The sequence below is a fragment of the Cyprinodon tularosa genome, unplaced genomic scaffold (assembly GCF_016077235.1).
Source record: "Cyprinodon tularosa strain WSP-4 unplaced genomic scaffold, ASM1607723v1 ctg37, whole genome shotgun sequence".
Lineage (NCBI taxonomy): Eukaryota > Metazoa > Chordata > Actinopteri > Cyprinodontiformes > Cyprinodontidae > Cyprinodon > Cyprinodon tularosa.
In genome coordinates this window covers 946233-972888 of record NW_024039085.1, presented here as the reverse complement: position 1 = coordinate 972888, position 26656 = coordinate 946233, and the positions used below count along the sequence as shown (strand labels likewise).

General features: G+C 37.4%; 1 protein-coding gene across 6 annotated transcripts in view; it reads left to right on the top strand.

Annotated features, from left to right (window-relative positions):
- The window catches only part of LOC119790752 (Kv channel-interacting protein 2), a 142624-nt gene that overhangs the window by 92458 nt on the left and 23510 nt on the right, over nucleotides 1-26656 (top strand). Inside the window, exon 1 of one of the 6 annotated variants that reach the window (XM_038296462.1) lies at nucleotides 20725-21342. The exons of the other annotated variants lie outside the window; for them this stretch is intronic. Within the exon in view, the coding sequence (XP_038152390.1) occupies nucleotides 21237-21342 (106 nt within the window). The 5' untranslated portion in view covers nucleotides 20725-21236. Of the gene's footprint in view, nucleotides 1-20724; nucleotides 21343-26656 lie in introns of those variants that run through there. 6 annotated transcript variants of the gene reach the window in all.

The window sequence follows — 26656 nt, the reverse complement described above, 5'->3', positions numbered from 1 at the left end:
TTGTTCATTTTTATTTTATGCCTAACAAAATTTTGGCTGGTAAAAAAAACCTCAGTGACCAAAAAAGTTCACTTCAGTCTCTGTCTCTGTCTCCTTCAACTTTTATGTTACATTTAGGACCAACCAGGGTATTTATAGGGAAATGCCATTTTTTTTTTTTACATTGGCCCTTGATTTTACGTTATTACATCATGTTCTACTCACCCATATGAGTTTTGTGTCATTTGGAGCTGTTCTGAAGATATTTGGTTGAAGGCACAAACTAAACTGTATAATAATGTATTCTTTATGGTACGCCAGCATTCATAACATGTAGGCGAATCACTGTTCCCCAGACATCCGTGGTGATATTTTTTATATCTATATTTTTTTTAAAACAAAGAGTCATGTGTATGACGTCATGTGTATGACTGGAGTTGTGACAGACAGCCCTGGCCACTGGCGGCTACTCTCTACCCCTTCTATTCATTCGGCTAGCTAATGTGAATTGTTCAATTTCATTTCCAGAGCGAGATCATCTGTGGTAGTAGCACTAGACATCTTCCAAGCATGTGAATAAAACTAGCAGCACTATAGCTGCACCTAACCTCTGTTACCTTTGGCTAAAGTAAATGAGTGGAAATGGGAAAAAGCAGAAATTATTGATGGGGACATGTCCACACCAGTCCTTGAGAAAGTTACGCCTGTGCTTTCAACAGTTTTAAACAAACATAGACTACCAGAGGCTGTTGTGGAAGTGCTTGCAGGGAGTTTGATTTGGATCCACATTTGTAGCTGTATTTGCATGCAAATATGGTTAAGTCATAACACAGTGTGTGGTGATGGCAGTCACAGTGTGAAAGAGTAGTTCATCATCATAAGGGTAACTTATACAATGGGGGTGAAGCTTGGCCCAGCTTGGCTGGGTGTTTTCTCATATCATTGCATAATGGGCAATATGAAAAACTCAACAGGAAGCTGTGCTTAGCCCCACAGTTTGTAACCTCCTCAGCCAACTGGAAGACATATAATCCATTTAATAGATTTGGTTCTGCTTCATTAAAGATTGTTTTAATATGTGCAAACAAAGTTGTGGCAGTTCCTTTGCTATTTGATTTTGTGACAAGATAAAAAGTAGCACAGACAAAATGAGGAATAGATAGATGAAGGAAGAGCTTAGCATCTACACAGATGTGGTTTTATCACATCTTAGCACACACTTGCTTTTGTCTCCAGACATGCAAAGATTCTCACCTGAGTTATCTTGCACAGTTCCTTCTGTTTCTGTCTGGTTTTAACACCTCCTGACTTACATGATCACAATGAAAATTATAAAAAGGTGGCCTAAAAATATATTCCTTGCAGAGGGTTGAAGCATGTGGAAAAATAGTTCTGCTTTGAGGGGTTGTGTTTAAAAATAACACCTCTGTTTTGAAATGTGCTGCCAATTTCACACAGACAGCGGTATTCCAGATCAGGTTATAAAAAGGAAAAGCGACAGTTGGTTAGTAGTTATTTGTGCTCTCTGTGTATGCTGGATAATCCCTCTGTCTATCTGTTGCTTGCTTTCTTATCCTTTGTTTTCACTGGCATCATTTGCACTGTTTTATCCCTAATCTGCTCCATGCTGTTCACATTTCACATCGTCCCAAGCTGATCAAGTTATTGCTTTCACTCGTGCTGCCTGTCAGGTCTTTAACCCCCTTTACATAATCACGCTGTCTGTGGTTTCTCCTCCTCGTAATCAAAATGATTTATGCATGACTACAGGCTCTTTTCCCTTGAGAACATTTTCAATCTTCTCTGAAGAAGAGTCGTATAAAAGACAAGAAAATAGAAAATTTCTGTTAATAAATTTAGCTGTCAATTGATTTAGGCTTTTTTATGACAATAAATAGAGGTTCTATGGCAGGTTGTTAATGTCTCTTGAAAGAAGAGCCATTATCTGTTGATCTTCTGCTGCTGTAGGTGACTTTGCTGCATCACCCCAGATGCCAAGTGGAAGTCATGAACTACTAGCTTTTCTCTTCACACCACTTGCAGCTTTGTAAAAACTCTTTTAGTTTGTGTCATCTCTTATAGGCTGGCTCCTTGAACTGATTTCAACCTTTACGCCCCCTTCATCGCCCTCCCTCCTCTGTTCCCTCTACGAGAAATACGTGAAACATCACCATCATTCATCATTTGTATACACACCCCTCACTTGGGCTAAAAATAAACCCCTATCAATAGCTGTTGGAGTGTGTGCCTCTAAGTAGGGAAGAGAGAGAGAAAAAAAGTTCAGTAACATCTGAATAAAAAAGAGAAGACACAGAGCTTAAAACACAGTTTTGTGGCAGCTGATTAGAGTTGAGCGAGACCTTGAATCTTACTGTACATTATTTGGTTTGACAGCGCTATGAAAAACTCTATTTAGTTTTTGAGGAAGATGTTTAAAGTCAGCTTGACTTTTAGCATCCAAAAAGACATTTAGAAGGTGACAGTCAAAGCAAAGGAGCGAGACATTTCAGAGAGCTGACATGATATTTGGTGGTTGTGACACATTCACCGATATGTCCTTCAGGCATGTTCCCAAGGCCAGCTACAGCATCTCAAATAGGGATTTTACTTTAACCTGCAGTTCAGCCAAATCACATTTAAGAACTTGTTACTGTTTAAATTGGCTAATGAATGTTGAATGGATATGTGTATTTGTAAAAACTCATAATAGGTCCTTGTAACAGCAAGCAATGAGGATCCAATATTCTGTTTGATGAAATGTTATACAGAGCTGTGAAGCAGAGTGTGATCACAGTTCATTGTAGTTTTATTTGGTCGTGTGAGAGTTTTCTCTGTGAAAGAACAAAAGCAAAATGTGTGATTTACGCTTTGTCAGGCTGAGCTGACAAAGCTCATTTAAATATTGTGTACATTGAAAATAATTGGGAAAGGGCATGATCTCCAGTACTAATTGTAACTGTCCATGGTGCTGAAGTTGGGCATCATTTGGGTCTTATATGCTGACTTGCAATAACTTGTCAATTGTCTTCATGATATAGCACTCAACATACCGGTACAAAAATATGCTGTTTTGTTAGGAAAAAACTAACATTTCATACCTTTCATTACGTCCAGACGATCTAATCAAATTAGAATAAAATTATATTAATAAAATTAGATTAGGGTTTACACTTATGCATCACAAGTATTGTAACAGTTTTAGTAACAGTGTTATGAATATAACAGTTTGTTTTTTAGTGTATACTTCACCTGTAGATTATGGCTTTCTAGGTGAAAATAATTTTTAATACGGGACTGCACACTTTTTTTCAAGACTCAATGTAGCTCTAGATTGGTCAGACTGGATAGGGCAGGGTTAAGGCCGATTCATACTCAAACACCAGGTTGTCTGCGTGTGTGATGCAGTTAACGCAGATATGTCCCCTCCCCTTCCGCAGACACAATGGTGCACCTCTCCAAAATTGTAGGTGGCTGCAGACAGGAGGCAGACAAACTCTCTGCGACACACTGCTGTGGGAGTATAACCAGCCCTTTAGTCCTCATGGGAAGTGAACTTTCTAACCTTTCGCAGCTTTTTTTCAGGATCACCCTGTGTTTAGCTTCTCCAATTCTCCACTTCTCTAACTAGCTTCTCTATCATGGCTAAAGAAAGTCACGCTTCATGCACGATGAAGCCTTAACATAATGTAGGAATGGTGACTTTAATTTGGTGTCTGGAAGCAACAGGTCGCCTTCTCTTTTATTTGATGTATTTTTATTTGTTTGATCAAAGTGAATCTGTGATATATTAACTACAATACCAATAAAATACATAATATTTTATTGTTTAAATTAGAGCTGAAACAATTAATTGGATTAATCATGATTAATCGATTATTGAAATGAATTGAATTTTATAATCGATTTGTCGTTAACTGGAGTATAGAGATTCTTAAACATGCCTTTAGCTGACAGAGAGACCCACTTAGAGGAGTAATTATAACAAAAATGTAAATATATATATATATATATATATATATTCACCTGGTTTAATTCTGTAAAAAATCTTTTTTGAGTATCCTTTGAGTATTTGGTTAATAATCGATTAATATTGAGAAATAATCGACAGATTAATCGATTTGCAAAATAATCGGTATTTGCAGACCTAGTTTAAACATAAGTTTTAAAAGTTTAAATATGTTTTTAAACACATTATACATTTGTAAATCCATCCATCCATTTTCAGTCACGCTTTATCCTGTTATGTTCTCCCCTTTTGGGACTCTGGGTTTTTAGTTTTCAGTTATCAGTTACCTGTTTTGGTGATCTTCGGTTTATTTTCCATTATATTGAAGCAGTCTTTAGTTACTCTCTGTTGCCCCCTTGTGCTTTTCTCCTTTCCCCTTGGCGTCTTTCTACTTAGTTCCACTCACACCTGCTCCATATTCACCTCATCAGTCTGTCCTTTGTTCTGTTCCCCTTATATACACAACCTCTGCAGTCACTCAGTGCTGGTTCCTTGTTGTTGTTTTGAGGCTTCCTCATCTTTGGCTCCCCATGTGAGTTTTCCCCAGATGTTTACTGGCTTTTTTGGTTCTTTGTATTTTTGCACTTGGGATTTTTGACTCTCTGCCACATGACTGGTGCATTTGGGTCCTCAAAAACCTTCACCCTACCGTGGTGCCTATTTCGAGCTGTCAATGAACAGGTCGCCAGTCCATCGCAGACACACATATATACATAAATAGTCTTTCAGCTTTCATCTTACCTCTATGGTCTGCCATCCATGAGGTTTATCTGGTTTTCTATGTTATTTTATCTCTGATCATTACTAACTGCTGTCTTCTCCTTCTGTTTATGACGACAACACAAACAGTTGCAACCATTTTAGTAACAAACTGTACATAATATAATATTTACATCATTTCTTTTTTTAAGATGATTTGAAGTCAGATTAGCTTTACCAGAAGCTTTAAACGAGAGCTTTGAAGAAGGGAAATCTCCACAAAAAGGATATATCACTGGAGCTATTTTAACATAACCCTTTTATTTCTATACGCTCAGATCATAGATAGCCGTTACTAGTGTAAATTGGATCATCAGTAGATTACTCAGATTTCTACAGCCTGGCTATTGAGATGTTTTAAATCCATGATCAAAAACACAGCTTTTGAAATAAGAGGTATGGCTTAAGTTGTAAAAGGATTTTAGCTGTGTGCAGGCAAACAGACATACTCATTTTCCACACATGCATGCACCCATAAAAAGGTCTGGATTCAAAGTTCAGAACATTCAATTTAAACCTTAATGACTCCTTCCCAATTTTTCAGTTTTCAGGGGGAAATTTTTAGTAGCATTTTGATAAATAATTAATTTTCTAATCATCTTTCCCCAGCCAGCCCCTTCTTCATTAAATTCGTACTAACTCAAGGGAAGTGTATCTTCCACCCCTTCGTTGACAAGTCTCCCTGGCAGCTGGATAAATCTGCTGCTAACTATAGTTTTTTAGAGCAGTGGATGAATCTAAGTTAACTAAAGCTATTGGACACCACAGAGATCTTTCTGTTATACTCCATCTCCTCTTTGAGCAACTTGTGCCTGATTATTGGAGCTTAAGGTTGGATTGCTTGATGCTCTGCAGATGGCAGCAGAAGCATCTGAAAGTATTTTTTTTTTAATTTTTAAATAGTTGCTTTTTAAAGAAATTGTGAATCTTTTTAATCATGTGAAAAAAATGGTGGGATGGCTCTTTGTTAAAAGGACGTATTATTCCTTTCAATACAATAATAGGGGTCCAAAAGGGGACAAACTGTATTTATTCTTGTTGAGCAGTCATATGCTTTGTATAAATAACTGAATTTTTATGTTTAAACAATTGTTGCAGTGCTTTTGATTTTCTTAATTTCACCCATTTCATGGTCTGGTGTCAGCGAAGTGGTACTTATAAGATAAAACAAATTGTGGTGTCTTTAAGATTTATGCAACATTATATCTACACTGTGAAGGTGAAATTTAGAAATCAACTGGACTGCTTCTTGAAGCTGAACTTTCAACTTGAAAACCTTTTGTAACTATGACCTAATTAAAAAAAACAAGGAAACAACATAAACCCCAGAATTTGCTCCGATGTTTTTCTTGTCTCCCTATACTACTGTAGTGATGGTAGAGTGTTGGCAATGGACCACAGTGGACAAGGGTGTCCATCAGTTCTATCCACCTGGAAGGCTGGTCATTAGAGGCACTAAAAGTCTGTTGGGTTCCCACTGGGACTGAGCTGTCACATTCAGTTGGCCACCCTGGTGTGAGGAGGGCAGATCCAGGACAGAAACAACCTTCAGAAACAGTACGGGGCAACCTCAAGTCAATATCAAAGGGACAGCGCGAAACTGTCAGGATATGTGGAAAAAAGACAGAATAGGATAGATTGTGGCAAAAATACTATGAGTAATATGTTAAGTTAGACTTGAAAGAAACCAGTGAGAATCTGAGTTAAGCAACAGAAATATGGGTAAAATAGGGATAAAGCAATTATTCACTTCTAAGAAGACTGTGTCCATCATAATATTAAGTAACCAAATCGATAAATATCTCTGTCTTACAAAAATACTCCATTACCAACACCACTCTGGCAGCCTTTTGATGGCAGTCTGTCACTTTTAACTTACTGTGAATGTCCCACTTGTCATTTTCTCAAGCAGTACCTGTCAGTCACTTTTTGCACATTGCATCAGTATGATGTTTTTAAGTCAGCCATGTTCAGCATAAACACTTGTCTGTGTATAAAGGGAGGCTGGATTTATCTTTTTTGTGTGATTGCATATATAACACATACAGTGTCCTCCTCAATTATTGGCACCCCTGTTTAAAATGTGGCTGAGGACTCAAAAAGATTCTCGTTTTTGTTTTAACGACAAAGAACCCAAATGCAAAAAAAGAGAAAAATATCACACATTTAGAAAATAAAAAACATGAAATCATGTGTCCCACAATTATTGGCACCCCAAACAATTCTGCTAAAAAATGTTATTGATTTCCTTTAAATGTATTTTTCTGTAGTTGCTAAAGTTGGTCAGGGTATCTAGGAACTTTTAATTAGTAATTCATGACTTACTGTTTCCCTGGGGTATAAATATAAGGCCTAATTCTCTTTTTGGATGAGGCCCAAAAAGAGAATGTGTTATCTTGCCTTAGCATGGCAAAGACAAGAGAACACACAATTCAAGTAAGGCAGATGTACGTCCACCTTCATAAGTCAGGCAATGGTTACAAGAAAATAGCAACTGGCCTTATTTTGCCTGTATCTACAGTCAGAAGAATCATTAAGAAGTTTAAAACAACTGGAACAGTGACAAACAAGGCTGGAAGAGGTCCCAAGTTTATCTTGCCACAACACACATTGAGGAGGATGGTAAGAGAAGTAAAAAAAAGTCCTACGCTTACTGTCACAGAATTGCAACAAAGAGTGGAATCTTGGGGTCACAAAGTCTCCAACACAACCATCAGATGCTCTTTACATGCCAACGAGCTGTTGGATGGCATGCAAGGGAAAAGCCTTTTCTCACCAACACTCGTGTGGACATCGGATCGTGTGCTTTGGTCAGATGAGACTAAAGGCTGATTTATACTTCGAAACTAGGTCGTCTGCGTAGGTGTTGAGGTGAAGGCAGAGAAGTCCCCGCCCCCCTCCGCAGACACTCTGCAGCACCTCTCCAAAATTTTAGGTGACCGCAGACAGGAGGCCTCTGATTGGTCAAATCTACATCTGCTCTATTCATGCGCATCTCCTGTTTGGTACCTTAGCAGCTTGTTTTGTTTGTATGACAACGATTGTGGAAAACAACTCGTGAAATTGGACCAGCTAGCAGTACGAGGTGCGCAAGATCGCTGTGGCCTTTTGTCCATCTGGATCCAAGCTCTTTTTCACGGTCATGTCCCTCCGTTGTCGGACAAACTTGCCCCATTTCCTCACTGCCTCGGTAGCTAATTCCTTATTTTCCCCTTTTGCGTTGTGGCGTGGGTAAACATAGCACAGGCTTTGAAATACCAGGACATTTTAAATGAAAACATGATGGCCTCTGCCAAAAAGCTGAAGATGGGTCGTCATTGGGTCTTTCAGCAGGACAATGATCCGAAACGTGGCAAAATCTACACAAAAATGGTTCAGCAGTCACAAACTCAAGGTCCTCCCATGGCTATCTCAGTCCCCAGACCTCAACTGAATTGAAAACCTGTGGGGCGAGCTAAAGAGGAGAGTGCACAAGAGAGGACCCACGACACTGGATGATCTAGAAAGATTGTGCAAAGGAGAATGGTCAAAGATCCCTCTCTCTCTCACCAGAGAGAGAGCTTTACAAAGTATTAACATCAGGGGTGCCAATAATTGTGGAACACATGATTTCAAATAGTTTGTTTTCTAAATGTGAGATTTTACCACCAAAGTAATGTACTTAAATAAAAGGATGGATTTTTTTCACTTTTTTTGCAATTGGGTTCTTTGTTGTTTAAAAAAAAGGGGAATTTTTTGAAGTCCTCGACCACATCTTAAACAGGGGTGCCAATGATTGTGGAGGGCATTTTACCTTTGTTTCAGGGCTTTGAATGAGTCCTGCAGTAAGGAGAACAGCATATACTTCATAAACATACTACAAGGTCATATTAAACAGAATTTCAAGAGAACTGTGCAAATTCAATTAATTTGCTTTGATCTGAAAAATACGTTTCCATCCAATATGCAGCAAATTGTAACCTGTACCAGTGTAGCTCTGGCTTTATTTTCTGATATTTGTCCTCCTGAAAGAACCATTCTCCAGTCTAAAGTATTTTGCATCCTCTAAAATTGGCTCTTTCACATGATTGTGCAGTATTTATACCCATTATTCTTCCCATTAGCTTTGAATACTTTCCCTTACCCTGCAAAAGAAAAAAACATATCCATAACATGATGCTACCATGGCCATGTTTGATACTGTTTTAAAGTGCAGGGATTGTTTTTTAGCTAAACATGTCTTTTCAATTTCAAAAAAGCTGTTATGGTCTGTTTACACCAGGGCCCTTTCTTTTTAATATTTGCTATTTCTCTATGTGAGAAACTTCAAATAGGATTATTCTTGGTTTTCTTAAAAAATGACTTTTTTGCCAATCTTTCATTGGCAAGAGTAAGACCAAGATAACAATACAGGTTTATTTCTTGAATGGAAGTGGATCAATGTAACTATTTAGATGTAATCATCTGGCAGCAGGGGAAGATGAAGTCTAAAACGTTGTTCTAATAGATAGGAGCTGTGCATCATCTCATGGGGTTCCTCCTTATATTGATTATGTGTTATTTTACACAGTAAATACTAAGTATCTGTTTCCAGCTGCTTCAGATGTTATCCAATAAATTGTGGTTACAAGCGGTTATCGGTCCCATAGAATGGCTTCAGATTGTGCCAGTAGGCTCAGTAGGTTATCACTGATTGAATCCTAACACTAAGGTAATTGTTTTTCCCACGTGGAATTAATTTATCTATTTATGTGTAACTTAAAAAATCATTTCAGTAGTTCTTCATGTATTGTAATAATAAATAAAGATAAAATGGTCCTGATGTTGCTCATACATGTACTGTATCACACAAACCAAAAACTAGTAATCTCATGCCCTGTCAACTGAATTGTAGAATCCTCTCCCTATAAATATTTAATTCTCTGTGAAAAAGCGGCAATCATTCTTTAATGAGATCCTTGCCAAATGGACAAGCAATGTTTGTTTTTAAAGCCTAATGTGTCTAACAGACCTAAAGAACTATTTTTTTTTATGCACAAAGCTATGACAAAAATCTGACTAAATCAGGAAGTAAATCAATGTGATTGGCTGTAAACTCTGTTCATGAAACGGAGGATGGATTCACCCACAAACACCTCACAATGGCCAACTGAATGTAAAAATGTTTGATTTTCTCCCGAACTTACTGTATGATTCCTAATCGCGAGGTGGTTGTTAGAGGCTAATTGCCCCTTGTTACCCCTGTACAGTACATGATGCAAGATGCACGAGCCTGAAACTGGGCCTGATCCAAAAAATTCTTGCAAGACTGGAGAATCGGCCCGATAAGGGAACAAAATTATACAATGTATGCCCGCCTTTTCTGAAAGGCAAAAACATTTAAATCATGTGCATTTGGGGAAATAAAAAATACTATACCTAAATTAATAATTCCCTTGAAAACTTGCAGGTGCACTTAATTTCATACAAAACAATTGAATTTGTTAAAAATATCATAAATGAAATAAACCATTGCATCTTTGCTTCATTTTATTTCCTTTTCATTCATTTGAACACCATGCTCGTTACCATCTTCCTCCTCCCTGTCCCTCTGTGTGTGCTCCTCCCCGCTTCCTTTTCCAGGCAGGCACCTCAGTGTCACTTCACACCCTCCTCTCAGTCGTGCTGGTGTGTCAGCCTGTTCCTGCACACTTTTCTGCTGCTATCTTACTGTTTTGTCTGCTTGCTTGTCTGTCTGCCAGTCTGCATGATGTCAGTTTGATTCCATCTCCATTTCCACAGATCCAAGCCTTTTGTGTGGCTGCATGTGTCTGTAGACTCTCACACACACACACGGGTATGTGTGATCTCATCAGTTCCCACCTCCGGTTCTCCAAATCGAGTTCCTCTCAGTGTTATTTATAGCTGTAAGGCCCTCTCCACCCCGTATAACGCGTCATGACCTGTGTTCATGCCTGGCTTTTGTGGGGGGAAAAGGAGACCACATGACAGATAAAAGCAATTTCATAATGTGTGAGCATCCATCTGTGTCTTGTCAGTAGTAGGCTTCCAGAAATCCTAGGAAACATTTGCTCTCCTGACATGCGTTTTTGAGGATTTACAGTGAAGGTCTGCTTGTTCTGCTTTTAAAGTTGTTTTTTTTCTCTCTCTGAGGGAATTGATGCTGTAATACTTCACTGTATAAAGATAGGTTGCATAAGTGTTTTTATGTTTTTCTAATGAGAGAACCATACACAGAAATACACCCATATACTCACGAAGCTGTGGATGTCAGATTTGTAGGAGTATGTTTTATAATTGAACGGATTGGCCTGTAAAAATATTAATCTAATATCACAGGTCAATAGATAATTTGAAATACTTAAACAGTGTAAAAAAATATATAAATGCAATTTTACGCATTAAGGAGGGTTCCACTGCAGCTCTTCACTGTATTTTCCTTCTAATTATAATGTTGATCAGTACTCTTCACTGATACATTTCTTTGACCATAAAAAGTGAGAAACACAAGTGCTGCACATTTTGATAATAGTGTTAACCTGTTTCACTTGATAGACTAGCGTTGTTCTTCTTGAGCAGATCTTGTGCAATCTGGATTGAAAGTGATTGTTACATAGAAATAGAAACAAGCTTTTCAAGGTATTACATTTGTTAGTAGTAGGGAATATGTGGATAACAATAGTTATTAAATATGAAATACAGAAATGGTTTAGCAAAGACTCTCAATTGCAGTTGCATGTGGTTGTAAAGGAAAAGCAATGTAGCATCATTATGAAGGAGCCTTAATCACCTTCAGTTACTCTCCATGCTATACCTCGTATATGCCTTTGATTTTTTTTTTTTTCATCTGCTAAATAAGTATTTTTTTTTTTTTACACCTATATTGTTATTTGCTGTTTTTTATTTGACACTTTTTTTGGGATTTGATTGGTCTTTTTACATATAACATTTTTGTGTTTTTCCTTTAATTAAAGCTACAGTGTGTAATAATTACAGGCATATAAAGTCAGAAATTTAATATATTATACATAACTATGTTATTTATCATCACCTATGAGCTCAGCCTTTTAACCATAATATTTGCGCTGCCTTAGAATTCGTTATTTATAATTACATAGGAGCGGGTCTCGCAGCCATGGAGGCTGACATCTTTGCGCTACGGCAAGCGCAGAGGCAACAAACTAGCGATTGCGAGATCTCCCATGACGCTCGAAAATAACTACGGCAAGTTGAGAGAGATGAACTGAGACGGTACTGAACAGTAGATGGCAGTATTATGCCTGAGAAGCGTTTAGTCTGCCTGAAACCAAAGAAGAAGAAGAAGCAGGTATACTGCGCATCAGTAACAAGAAAGGTGAACAAAGGCGGCAGGCGTGAGTGACTTTGCAAACTGTTTGGCACTGTGTGGCCAAACATCAGACGAATGGAGGACCATGCCTACTCTGTATCACAACGAAAAGCGGCGGACACCGAACCCCCGTCATCTAAGAAGCGGAAACACGACGAGAATAAACGCAAGCGTGACAACAAACGACAAAAAACACGGATCAACATTGGCACGGCATTTACACGATGGAAGTCACTGATGGAGGAAAAAGGTTTTCAAAGTGACGCTCAAGTTGCCAGTTTTCTCTTGGACAGGTAATTAATCCTACACACACAATTGTCTAATATCACTGCAGTTTTTGGGGTACAGGATGCTCAGACCTGTCTAAAACAATAACATGCTGCGGCGTGATGATGCTGTTCCTCTCCAGTATACTTATTCAGCAACGTCCCTGACGTTTCATAGGTAATGATTCAGTAATTTTCTGTAAAATAATTTTCTGGATATATACCTCGGTTACTTCTCTCCGGCTCCTTTGGAGATCTTCAAGCGTTTCCTCCTCTGCTCTCACCCCGCTGGCACCCCTCTCTCGCCTGGCCCTAGCTGCACGGCCTCCCTGCCTTCGCCCTCGTCCTCTCCCTCTTCCTCGCGTTGTAACCCCCGTGCCACCAAAATGACTTGGACTCTGTAAACGGGGAATATATATTCTTCCAGCGAACACAATCTCGCTGTTAAACTAATGACTACAATTAGTAGTCTGTTTATATCACCATGCAAAGCAGCTCACCAAAACGTCACAACGATGTAGAAAAAATAACGGGTATATTTATTATCTTAAGTCTACATGAAATCTATACCCTACTCAGACTAATGAAATACTATCTGTAAAATTATCTATGTAAACAAACCTCATCACTTGAGAGGGTAGGTGATGCGGACGTCGTGGAAGAAATTTTGTCCCGTAACGCTCGCCGTACTGTTGGGGGGGAGAAGCGGTGGGGGGGAGATGTTCATGTTGCTGCGGTCTGCAGTCTGACCGCTAGATGTCGCTGAAAATTACACACTGTAGCTTTAATAGACTTTTCTAAAATCATACTTTTTATGTAGTTTGTAGTTTTTTGTCTTGTGTGTACCTGTGTATATGTATACTTTCATCAGCCCATATTGTTTTTTTTTATGTGTTTTTAAATGTTATTTATTTAGTATCACTTTTAATACAAAATGCGATGTAACATTCATGCCGTTTGTGAAATCCCTTTGAATGGACAGAGAAAGTGCTACAGCAGCTGTTTTTAGGATGAAAATGTAATAATAATTCATAAAAATCAGTATTGATATTTATTTGCATACAGATGTCTTCTGTGGGTAAAAAAGTAACATCTTCCAAGAAGTGTAGCACATTTATTATCTTTATTTTACAAATAACTGCTAGTAGGAAAAGCTTGATTTTGATATTTATTCCAAAAGAAAACTCCTTAAAAAGATAACCCTGCAGTGTATATGAGTTTGTTTATGTCTCTGCAGACTGTTAATGAGCAGGAAAGGCTGCACAGCCATGCTAATGCGTTTTTTGCTCCTGCTCACACTGATACAAGAAGGATTAAACCTTATAAATCAGTCTGATATCACCCAAAGACATTTTAAGTCTGCATATTAAATAAATGATATATATTTATATATCCTGGATATTTGTTATGTTGTGAGCATCCAGGCCTGGTGGACTGAAGCTACTATATGTTGTGTTCATGAAGATGCAATCAGGCAGCTCCCTTTCATTCCTCTCATTCTTGCTGTCTTTGTTGACAGCTGATTGATTGAACACATGTTTAGCTGAATCCCCTTCCTCCTACCTCACATGCACAACTTTGTTTATGCTATAAATGAAGCCTGGGTGGATAAATCCATAATATCCATAATTTTCTTGAGTATTTGTTTACCAAAACTTTGCTTCCTTTTCTTGTTTTGTCACTTTGTTTGATTCAGCATAGGTAGTCCAGGTATATTTGTCCTCTGCTATAGGTTGGATAGCTTTATCCTTTTTGATTAGCTGATCAGGCAGCACATCATGTCAGATGTCCATGGTGTCATTGCCCTGTTCCCCAATGGGCAATTTAATTAGATACCAATTCATGGGCAATGAAGCTGCCACTGTTATGTGTCCTTAAGTGAATTGGTATAAGGCAACAGAATTTTCACTCCGAGTATTTTTCTTCCATATACTGTAAGAAAAAAAAGATATTTCAATTTGAAGTGATATTTTTTATGGACTGATGCATTTTCAGTTATTGTCTAGTTTGATCAATTAAATAGAGATAGGAAAGAGTTAGGAATCTTTCATAACTGATGCATTCTTTCTTTATCCTTTTGAATAATGTTTTTTGCATGGATGTTAATGCAGAGAGCGTATTGGAGTGTATAAAAACCTTAGCCTACACTGACCTCTGCTGGCAATTAATTAAAGCTGCATTAATGTCATGTGATTTCTGTGTACATTTTAACTACACTTCTGTTTTGTGATTTATCCAGCTTCCCGAGGTAGTTTCAGTTTTCATGTACCTGCCCAAGTCACTTCTGTATTATTTTGTAATTCCCTTTCTCTCCTACTGCCTCCTAGCCTAGACCCCTCGCCAACCCTTGCACATACACACACACCCTCTTCCCCATTCTCTTTCTTCTCTCCCATTAGGTTTATATCCATCCAGTATGTGTCAAATTCAAAGTTCACTTTTTCTGCATTTCATTCATAAATACATAAAACATTGTTCATTTCCAACCCTGGGTGAGATTTCTTTTTGACTCACAACATTTCTAGTAGCTGTGGTTCCAACTACTGTAACAAGGTGTTTACCTACTGTACTGCCTGTAGCAGTCCTTGCTGTCGTCTGATGCATTGTATGTTGCCAAGAGCCATAGCTAACACAACAATGCACCAGACGTGATGCTGCTGGACATACAAGCCATGGATAAAAGGCCTTATTCAAACCTACTGATTAGTTGCTTTTTACATCTTTTATAGCCTTATGGAGGATAAACACAGTGTGTAGTCCATGGATGAATGCATGTGCTTGTTTGGGTGTGCATGATCATGGAAAAAACAGCATGTTATGACAGCTGCAGAGGGAGGAGAAACATGACAACTCTACTGACATGAAAATAACTGTCTGGTAAGACAGTCATATGCAGCCCACGACTCATCTTTAGTTATGAGGGTTCTTCAGTCGCTGTTTATGCTGGGTAGCACTGAGGAGGGTGGTGGAGGCTTTTGTTCTCTGGTTTTTATGTCACTTTTTCCTCTGTCTTTCTGGCTGTTCATGAAGAAAAGTGAGTAACACATTTAACATAAATTCAAGATTTAATGAAACAAATTAGCTGCCAAGAGGTGGGTGTGTTATATGTGACATCTGTCATATTAAAATTGTGAAAGTTTTTATAGATTTTTGTAAATAAGCCCCTTATACTCAACATTTTTACATTCTGAAACAAATATTATTTTTAATGTTACCAAACTGATATGTCACAGCTGTTGGATTACCTAGCTACATTACTTTTTAAAGTACTCTTATCTCTATTTTGATTGCCTCATGTTACTATGACAAACTACAGCGTGGACCAGCATAAAGTAGAGTTTAATTGTCAGTTAAAAAATGTAGATCAATGAACCAGGATGTGCATTCTTTATGTCCCTCTAAATATTTTTTTAAAATAAATCTAGCTTTCAATGGACTTTTTGGAGAACCACTCTTTTTCTATGATTGAAAGACTGAAATTTTGACTTGTTATTTTATAAAACATTTATTCTGGTGGTGATTGGAAGGTGTTTGGGAGCATTAGATTTAAAATTCTGTTAGTTTTCAGTTGGATGTCAATCTGGACATTGAGTCAGCCATAACAAAAGAAAACAGCCTTCCCCTTACTGTCATTATTTCAAGACCAAAAGCTGCCTTGTGTCACCAGGGTTTGTGCTTCAAATGACATCCTATCTCTCCATTGGAAAGGGCTTTATTCTTCAGACTTTTTAATGGGGAAAGGTTAGTGCAGTGACCAACTAATATCCCGGTCGACAAATTCTTTCACCAGTGCTGTAGATCTCAGCATCTTCCCAAAGGTTCATTCTGGGCCACTTTCTAACTTCTCCAGTTAATGTTTTTTTTATTTTTAGAATGAGTTAGAAGTGAAGTTAAAAGTGAAAACATTGTCTATAAACTATCCCTGCATTAAACATTTTCATAGTTTCCATTAAACTGTCTGTTACTCTTCATTATGCTTTTTTTTTTTTAAACCTTATAACCTTTTCCTTCAATTATGCAGTATTTTATGTTGGTCTACACATATAGTCTGAGTAAAATACTCTTATGTATGGGGTTCTGATCTGACAAAAAGGGGCAAATATTCAGATAATGTCACTTTATAAGTCTATTTATTTTACATAAATGTCTAGAATTAAGTAAAAGAGAAAAAAAAAAGAAATCCAAACTTTTGTTACGATTAGGAATTATTTACAAGGACATAAGTTTCTTATTAGTCATTCTGCCAAGAACATTTTTTCTAAACTACTGTAATTTTAACCCTATTCTTCACTGCAGGTCTGTCTGTGCCCACTAGATGTCCCAGTCCACCTCAGTAACCTTTATATTTTATCTTCTAACAAGCTGAATTATGTTTTTTGTATGTTAAGTGTGGGCAGGGTCATATAACATGTCACCTTTGGCTAAAGAGTAAAACATGACTGTAGCTTAACAGGGGACTTTCCATTACATTTTGTGATGGCAAGAGGATGAGGATGCATCTTTGTAATCACATTAGTTTATAGTATTTGTATTTTTCCTCAGGATGAAGACAGTCCTTTATCTTATATAGCTTAACTGTTTTTCATATATGTCGTACAGTATATAATTACTGTTTAAAGTTGAATTCCACCAATCTAAAGCTATCCTCATATTCACCAAACTACTTTTTGAAATCAATACCCCCAAGACTTGACATGTCTTAGCAATATATATAAGCTACAACATGAATGTCAATAAAGCCATTTGCTGCAATCGACCATGACCTTCTTAAACCCAGCACCACAAATGTGAACAATAACCTCAAGTTAAGCTCCTATCAGTTGATCCATTTACCCTCACAGCTCGTGTCTCAGAGCATCTTGAAGTACATTTAGCATCAGAATAAATTTGGAAAAATCAATGAGGGATCCGGAAAGGAAGGAAAGTGTGTGGATTCGGTTCTTAAAGCTGAGTGCTCCATATGTTGAAGAATGGCTTGAAAAAGTGAAAGATCTTCAGCATTTAAGAAGTCTTTTATACATTGAATAGAGGATCTGTGTTTGGAATGCTACAACGGAATTTTGGTGACAAGAAAATAATTTTGTAAAGGAAATTATAACACTGACTTGTTCATGAGTTTGGCTTCTGTAGATAACGCTGCAGCAAAAGATGAAATTCCTTCCTCAGCAACCTTATTTATTTGTGTGAATGTGACATGTGTATATATATGTTGCAGAAATGGTACAGGAGGGTTAGATCTCTTGCATTATGTTATAGATTCACTATTGTTATTATTACGATTATGATTAGTGTTGCTATGGCTTTTATAATAACGCAGATAACAGAACTTGAACTGTATTCTGCTCTATATACCTACACATGTATGTATGTGTGTATGTATGGGTGAATGTATGTATATATATATATATATATATATATATATATATATATATATATATATACAGAGATGGGAAGTAACGAAGTACAAATACTTCGTTACTGTACTCAAGTAGATTTTTCTGATATTTTTACTTTACTTTACTACTTATTTTTATGGCGACTTTTTACTTCTACTCCTTACATTTTTACGCAAATATCTGTACTTTCTACTCCTTACATTTTAAAAAATTGGCTCGTTACTTTAGTTTTGAATCATTTCAATGGAGTTACCGTTATTATTTTTCACGTCATCAATACCAAATTCAATCTAATTGGATGGGAATCTACGTTGCATTTGACGCACCACTACAAGATGAATCGGCAGATTCGGCAGTATTCATTGGCGGCAAATCATTGCAGCTTGGTGGCGGTGGCGTTAGCATAGTAGCATGGACGACGAGATGATTGAAAATGAACACAACGGAGATCTAGTCCTATTGGCAGACATCCATTTAAAATGTAGGCAAAGGCATGAAAAAAGTGGTTTCTACTTTTACTTTTATACTTTAAGTAAATTTACAAGCCTGTACTTTCTTACTTTTACTTGAGTAAAGAAGTTTAATCAGTACTTCCACTTTTACCAGAGTATTTTTTAACACAAGTATCTGTACTTTTACTCAAGTACGGAAAGTGAGTACTTTTGCCATCTCTGTATATATGTATATATATATATATATATATATATATATATATATATATATATATATATATATATATATATATATATATATATATATATATATATATATATATATATATATATATATATATATATATATATATATAATCACTTGGGAGTAACAATTTGAAGTACAATTAGCTTAATTAGTGTAACTGGCTCATATCTAAAACACTATTTGGCATTTTTTACTTTTTTTTTTATTGAATAAGCCCATTGATATAGAAATTAAAACAGCCCAACAAAATAAAAAATCATATAAAATAAAAAGAGTTGAGTGTAGCTCAACTTCAAATCTTGTTTCAGACATATTTTTTTTTTTAATTCCTCCCCATTTAACAAAGGACTGTTTTTTTTTTTTTTTTTTTATTGCACACCAATAATCTTCATGTAACAGAGGCAGAGATTGGTAAATAGAGGCTGATGTTACCCCATGGAAAACTTGGGTTGTTTATATCCATCGGTGTTTAAAATGTTTAGGTACGGAGAGGATTACAGTAAATACCAAACCAACACTGTTTCCCCTTTTCTAATCATACAATACAAGGCAATGCCTCCTCCTTATAGTAATTAGTCTAAAGAGTTTATTTTGTCAGACTTTTGAAGATGTAGGTTCTTCTTGTAGCTGTGCTGAAGAGCTGATGAAACAGTGTGACGTGTGCAGCATTAGAGGACACATCTGGAGATCCAATTTTCTATGGTGACAGCCAGAATGAGGTGAATGGAAGGGATAGGTGCTGTGGCTAATAAAGAATAGATGCTTTTCCCTCAGAACACAGAGAAATCTGACCTTACACTCTTCAGCATACCCTTCCTTTGTTCCTCATGTGGTCTCTGGCTTTTTTGGCTTGACTCTATACCCCTCCAATCTAATGAAAAATGTTCAATACCTAAATGGGCAGGAACATAATTTCTAACCAACAGGTTAGGCTCAGATTTCACTTGTTGGTCCCTCTGTCTCTGTTGAGAGAGTCCCTGCCTGTACATTTACTGTTTTTGCAATCATAGCTCTGCTTCAGTATAACCCTTATGTGTTACTGCCACAGAAAGAGCAGATAAATGTATTGGAGTCTGGTTACCTTTGAACAGTGTAAAAGGATATTGATTTCTAACAAAGCTATCTTTCCTGTCACCTTGTCTGATTGTGTTTGTTTTTGCAGCTTTCAGTAACCGTCAGGATGAAACACATGGTCCTCTTCTGTTTATTACACATTAGCCCCTTTTCCATCTAAAACCTGGTGCAAAGCACCAGTTAATTTCCGTACATACTGGGTAATATCATTTTCCCAGGGCTTCACTTGTCCAGCCTTTGATTCTACTAAAGACCTTGTACTTTCTATATTTTCATGAATTTTATGGAGGGTGGGGTTCCCTACAACGCTGACTCATACATAAAAGTTTATGCTTTATCTGTTTAGCAATGAGTTTTCTCTTTGTATAGACGGTTATATGATGTATGATTATTGTAACGTTGGTGTAACTGTGTAGTGCTCACAAAGAGAACATCTACCCCTCAAGACGAAAGATGTATAACGTCTCTGTAAATAAGTGAAGGTTATTCCAGAGGTTTCAATAAAATATATTAAGCAATTATTTTAGTCTTTTAATGAGCATTGCTCTAACCCAGAGCTTCTGGGTTAGAGTTACAGATTCATTGAGTTAACTTTATTTAAATCATAAACTCTCTTAAGTTTTGAGATTTTGATTTAAATATTCTCTTGAGTGCCACAAGCTGAATTATTGCAACTTCAGGTGCTGCAATAATCTAAGTGAAATTTGCAAACTGTCTGGAAAAACTCTGTAAGATGTATGCTGTATTATACATGATCTTTGAGGATGCTATAATTGTATATTGTTTGTGTTAAAGCTAACTATGCATTGCCCGCAGAACTTTGTAGGAAGACATTTAAAGCTTAATGGAACAAGATATCGACCAGTAGGCTTTTGCACATCTTGATGCAGCCAACAGATACTTGTTAGATAATATTTGAATGTGGATGAACAATATTGCATATTGTCTCGCCAATATATTTGACTCTCACTTTCTGTTACCAAGGAAACCCGACTGAGCAGATCAATCAAATGTTACAAGAGAGAGAGGACTCACCTTAGTACCCCCCAAACACCAAACTCTGTGCCACTGTTTGTGGACGTGTGTGATTCTTGCCCACTCTCTGTGGTGCGGATAGTTTTTCCTCCCTCCCTCTCATTTTCTATGCCATCTTCAACTCATCCTCTCTCCCCCTCTTTTTATCTGCAGGCTCTCTCTCACTCACTCCCTCTCTCCTCTTTCCCCCTCACAACATTCACTTCCTGACAACCACTGCCAAAAGAACTAACAGACACAGCACACCCATAGATTCCATCACTTGAAGGGTGCCTGGGAGAAAAAAAAATAGACGAGACAGAAGAAAACTAGTTAAAACTGTAGCCTAGGTGTTTTGACACTTTGGATGTGTGTGACGCTTGCTTGTAGCTTCAGCAGTAATGGCAACCACTGGGGAATAAGAGAGGTCGACTGAGGACAATTTTTGGGAGACAGAAGAGGAATATCAACTTGTTCAAGCCAACTCATCAGTATTGTTAATTACATTTTTTTTCAGAACTTGTTATCTATTTTAGATCAGAATACTTGGGACTGGAGTGAAACTGATAAAAGTGCAAAGAAGAGTGGAGGACAACTTTGCTGGACTTGGACAAAGTGTTCAGATTGGGTGAGGCTACTTTGCTGGCAAGGAGCAGGCCAGTCTGACTTGGCTCTGTGGTGCGGTTCTGTGCGATGACATACGGCGGTCCCCCAGGATGTTGAATCTGGATGGCTTGGAGATGATCGCTGTGCTGGTGGTCATGGCTCTCTTCATCAAAGTCCTGGAGCAGTTTGGGATGTTTGAGCCTGTTGGAGGGGAAGGTAATAGTGTTTTTTTTATTATTATTATTATTTTAAAACCATAAACCTTGTATCAATGTACAATAGAATGCTTGAAAGTTTATCTTTCAAAGTGTTGCCCTTTCCCTCCACTCCTTAGTGTGCAGTAGTCCTGCCCAAGGGTTCCTGTTACCGGTGGGCCATGCAACACACTATCCCTCCCTCTTCTTCCCAAACACACACACGTTTACAACCAAGTAACTTTAGCTCTGTGTGGATTCTCTATGCCCCTGTGGTGTGTGCTTTTACCTTTCAATCGATAAGACAATGGAAGGAATGGGTCTGAGTGCTCTGAAGAGGCACTAGTTTCACTGAGGGAGTGCCAACATTACTTTTAGAGCTCACATTAGCTTACAAGCTTTATATAGGGATGCAGAAAGAGAGGAAATCCAGCTCTACTGGAGATCATAGTTCAAAATGTTTTGTGGCCAAGGTTGACATGATGCATGTTGATCAATCTAATTTCCTCCATAAGTTATTCTATTTATACCTCTGATGACGTCTTAAAGTACTGAGTGTCATCTACACCCATTTATAGTAAAGAATAGAATAGAATAGAATAGAATAGAATAGAATAGAATAGAATAGAATAGAATAGAATAGAATAGAATAGAATAGAATAGAATAGAATAGAATAGAATAGAATAGAATAGAATAGAATAGAATGGAGGAATAGTCTTATTGTCCCCCAGCAAAGTGACAGGGAAGGACAGTAAAGTGAAAACATGTCATATTTGCAAGTTGCAGTTCATTTAAGACACCAGAAAAAGGTAACCTTACTAAAAACAGTTTGCAAAAGCCATCTTAAACAACCTAACAGTGAGTAGGAGTATGAAAAAAGGTTTGGTGGTTCTTGAACATTCCTGGGGAAGATTTTGTCACTCTCTTTGCTTAATTGGTTTTAATTCAGGGGTTTTATGCATTATCTGTTTCAGGCCAAAGTATCTCAATGGATTTTAAGTCTAGGCTTTAGCCAGAATTTTAAAACCTTTCCTTGAGCTGATATGGAAATGGACATCCTGGTGTGAATTTTCCTGCTCCATAGTCTAAACATGTCACAAACTTATCACTTGGGATTTTTCTCCAAGATTTTCACATATGAAGTAGAATTAATGGTTAGATCAATTACACAAACAAGCAAATGTACGTCCTGAATCTGCAAAGCAACCCCTGAAAACTAAAATACCACAATTTACCTGTTTTTTGTTTAAAATGTCTTGTAAGTTTGCCAATAGAAACAACCAGCACTTTATGGCTAGACAACAATATGTTTTTAAAAAGTTTATTTCAATATATTTGAATATTATAAACTCATTTTGAAGTTCTTTAGTTTAACAAAAAAAAACAAAAACTGAAGAAATCTTATTAGTAGCAAAAAAGTCTTACAGTCACCCAAGAAACGCTGAAAGACAATATAAAAACATTAACAAAAGACACATAATAAAAAAAAAAATCCCAAAGAATTTGTAGTGTTGTATTAAATAATAGATGATTTGCAAACAATGAATCATCCCAGGTCTTTTTTTTTAACATCTCAGTTGAAAAGGCAGCTCAACTTTCTCTTTGATAGTATTTTCAGGCCACATTGGGGAAATAACTTCCATATCTGTACAATTTATGGTAATGGTAGAGCTGGCATGACAGGTCCTTTCTTTACCTTGTGGGTTATCAGCAGCTGGCAAGGCCTGTCTTATCAGGATGACCTACGTTTTGTTCTTCTTACCTTCAGTCAAGTCAGCACCTGTTACATCTCCTGATCACCATTTTCACTGTGGCAATAAGACAGATGGGAAATCTTGATCAGATAGTGTCCTGTTGTCGTGTCGTCTAGATCTTAAGATTTCTCTTCCGTTATCATTAGTACTGATTCCCTCTACTCCTATTGTACATGACGATATTAAATACAGGGGTGCAGTATATTCTGATAAAAACAGCTAAGAGTAAAATGTTCTCTAGTAGATAATTCTGGAGCCACTTTTCATCCCTGATGCAGCCTTTGGACTCCACCCAGCAGTCAAGGTGTGCCAGCAGCTCTGTCACCTAAAAGCTTGGAAATCTAATATCTATGCCTCTGTACTCTACAAGTACTTGTATGCAGATGTAATCAAACACACTTGGACATAAACACATGGAGCTCTATTTACATTAAACATCGATTCTTGAGAGCATGTCAGTGCTTTACATATTTTAATCATGCTTTATGAAAATTGCCACCCTAATGAGAGTATATCTGTGTGTGCCAACTCCTTAGTAAGTACTTAAGCTAATGAATTTTTTTTATGGAGGATTGTAGTCCAGATGGCAGAATGACTAGTGCCCAGACTCACTGCAGAATCACTAAAGGATTTGGAAACCGCCTTTAACTGTAAGCGATCCACTTCTAGGCATGACCTCATAAACTTTTGTTTATTTAGATGGCAGGCAACTTATATAATGAGTTTTTAACTCTAATTGTTTTAATGTATCGATAAGTCAGTCGATCCATCATCTGTGTGCTTCCGTTAGTCTACATAATGGCTGCTTTTTTATTTTGACTCATTATCCTCTCATATTCCTTCTTTGCTTTAGGCATTTGGACTGAGTCTGTCAGTTTATATGCATGCATATTTGTTTTTAATCTTTGGTGAACTGAACAATGAAAAGTTGAAAGAAGTAGAAAAGAAATCTATACATTTTTACCCAAGTTTTCTTAAGATTATGTAAGCTGGAGTAAGACTAGCGAGGAAAAAAAATTCTCATTAATTTAATGAGCTATTATTCTGACCCTGCATTAAAAAACATGTAATTTTGCAGATAGATACAGTGAAAGGGGGAGGACTCTTGGGTTTATGTTAAGCACTTTACCCTGAAAGTTTTATGAGTTACAGACTGATTTACAAGTAATAGCTATTGACAGGGGCGGGCTCTTTATTTTATGAGGTGGATATTGAATGGGTTGATCTATACAGGACTGAGTGGCAGCATGTCTAATGAAAGTACTTCCTTCTCCCTCTTATTTTTTTCATAGCTTTATAGAAATAGCAGATTTTAAAGTATATTAGTGGACAAAACCTGTGACAAACTCATTCTATCATCTTTCCTCTGCTTCTGATCAGTAAAGACACCGTTATCTCTCTCTCAGTAAAACCAGTTCAGAGTATAAACTCAGGTTTGTTTTTGGTGCTGTTTCTTAAGGGGATTCTAGCTTAAATCTTGTTTGAAAGGTTCGACATCCTTTCATGTCCAGCCCAGCATTTTTCATCTCGAAGGAAATTAATATGGCACTATGCCTTGTGAAGTGGTCTGTGCCAGAAAGATGATTGAGGGCTGCTTCCTCACATCTGCTGGTTCTCTGATACACAAATGGCTATCGGTTATTAAATGACTTATAAAAATGAAAAAGAGCCACAATGGCCGTCCCACCCCTGTCTTTTTCTTATTTGAGACCAGTTTATTAATGTATGAGACTGAGGTAAAAAAATCCAGACATCTTTTTACTTTAGCAACACCTTACAGCCATGTGGCTGCCAAGCAATATGGTTTTGCGTTGATTAGGGGCCTTTATTATGCACAAATAATAACGATACACAATTTAAAACAAGGGCAAGCATTCTGAAAAGAGACTGTTAAAAATGTAAAAACAGGAAACATATGTACATGGAATGTTTAGTATTTACATAAAGTGCAGCTTGTGCAAAACAGTCTATGACATGGAATGGAAATCTACTTGATTTCCAGGAGGGATGTTTAGTGTCGCCCATGGGAATGTTTGTCTCAACAGCTTTGGGAAAGAAACTATTCCTGAGCTTATTCACTGATGGAAATGTTTCCAAATTGTTTTCCTTATGGAAGTGGGATAAAACAGACCATTTGCTGGGTGGGTGAGATATATTGTATATATGTATGTGATGTAGTCTGCATCTGGCCCTTTGCTGGGCTTTTCCTCCACACACCATGGCCAGATCTAGTAGACAACGTCCCACAATCCCCTGTGCTTTCCTAATGCTGTCATGTTGAGGCATAGGATAGTTTTAGTTGTGTCCCTATAAAGATTTTGGAGCAGCTGAGTGGAGAGGCTTGTTTGTTTCAGCTCTCTAAAAGAGAAGAGACGTTGGGCCTTCTTCACCAGGAGGGAGGGATTTTCAGTCCAGGAGAGGTGAGAGGAAGTGTGAATATCAAGGCAGTCATTGCTGTCCACACTCCAGCATCTCCCCTGTTGTCCACAGTGACCTTCTTGGTCTTGTTTGTGTTCAAGCTAAGGTTGTTTTTGAAGCACCACTGTGTCAGATTGTCGACGTCTTCTCTCTAATTGCTCTGATCATTGTTGGATATGAAACCCATCACAGTGGTGTCGTCCACAAACTTCACTATCATGTTTGTTTGGTCAAGAGTGCAGATCTGAGTTCAATCTTGAGAATCAATGGGGCAGATGTCATACCCTTTCATCACCACCTGTGAGGAAGTCATTAATCCAGGAGCAAAGCAGTGCAGATAAACCCAGGTTGTGGATCTTTGGGAACAGCATATGAAGAAAGACGATGCCAGAGCTTAGCCTTCGACATTGGCTATATAGCCCCTACAGTACATTCTGTGTGTGTTCTGAGTATTTTCCAAGTGGAATATAAGAAAAAAGAATGTGCCCTCTTCATGTGCTTAGTGAACAGTCTCCTATATGTTTGCTCTGCGCTGCTCCCAGGTGACTGAGCACCTAAAGGTGACCTAAGATTAGAGTCAGCCACCCATTGGAAGACGGGTTTAGCCACTCGCACTTATTGTTCCAGTTTAAGGCAGCAGAGATTATTAAGTCAAACAGCAGCTTGGAGGAAGGATCTTGAATAGTTTTCCTTCATGCAACAATCTTTTTGCTGAATGAGCTTTCCAGCCCTGCAAAAGCTTCATGTGAGGCCTGAAAGGCATTATTCTATTTTTCCTTAAAGTTCCTCTGTCTCCCACCTCCTGCACTGTATCTACACTGCAAAAAATATAAATCTCAATAAGTTATTTTTTCTTAAAATAAGTGTGTTTTTCCTTGATTTGAGGAGGTAAGTAAGACACTTTGCCAATGGAACAAGACAATTTCCTTTTAAAATAAGAAAAAACTATTTTATCGTCTTATTTCAAGTAAATATTATCTAACTATCTTATTTTAAGAGTGAAAATACTCATTCCATTGGCAAATCATCTTATTTACCTGCTCAAATTAAGGCTAAATATACTTAATTTAAGCCATTTTTTACTTATTTCTGGATTGTTTTTGCAGTGTAGGGACATCCCGGCATAGAGGTTTGATTCCTCTTTCATAACAGTAGGTAAAGGC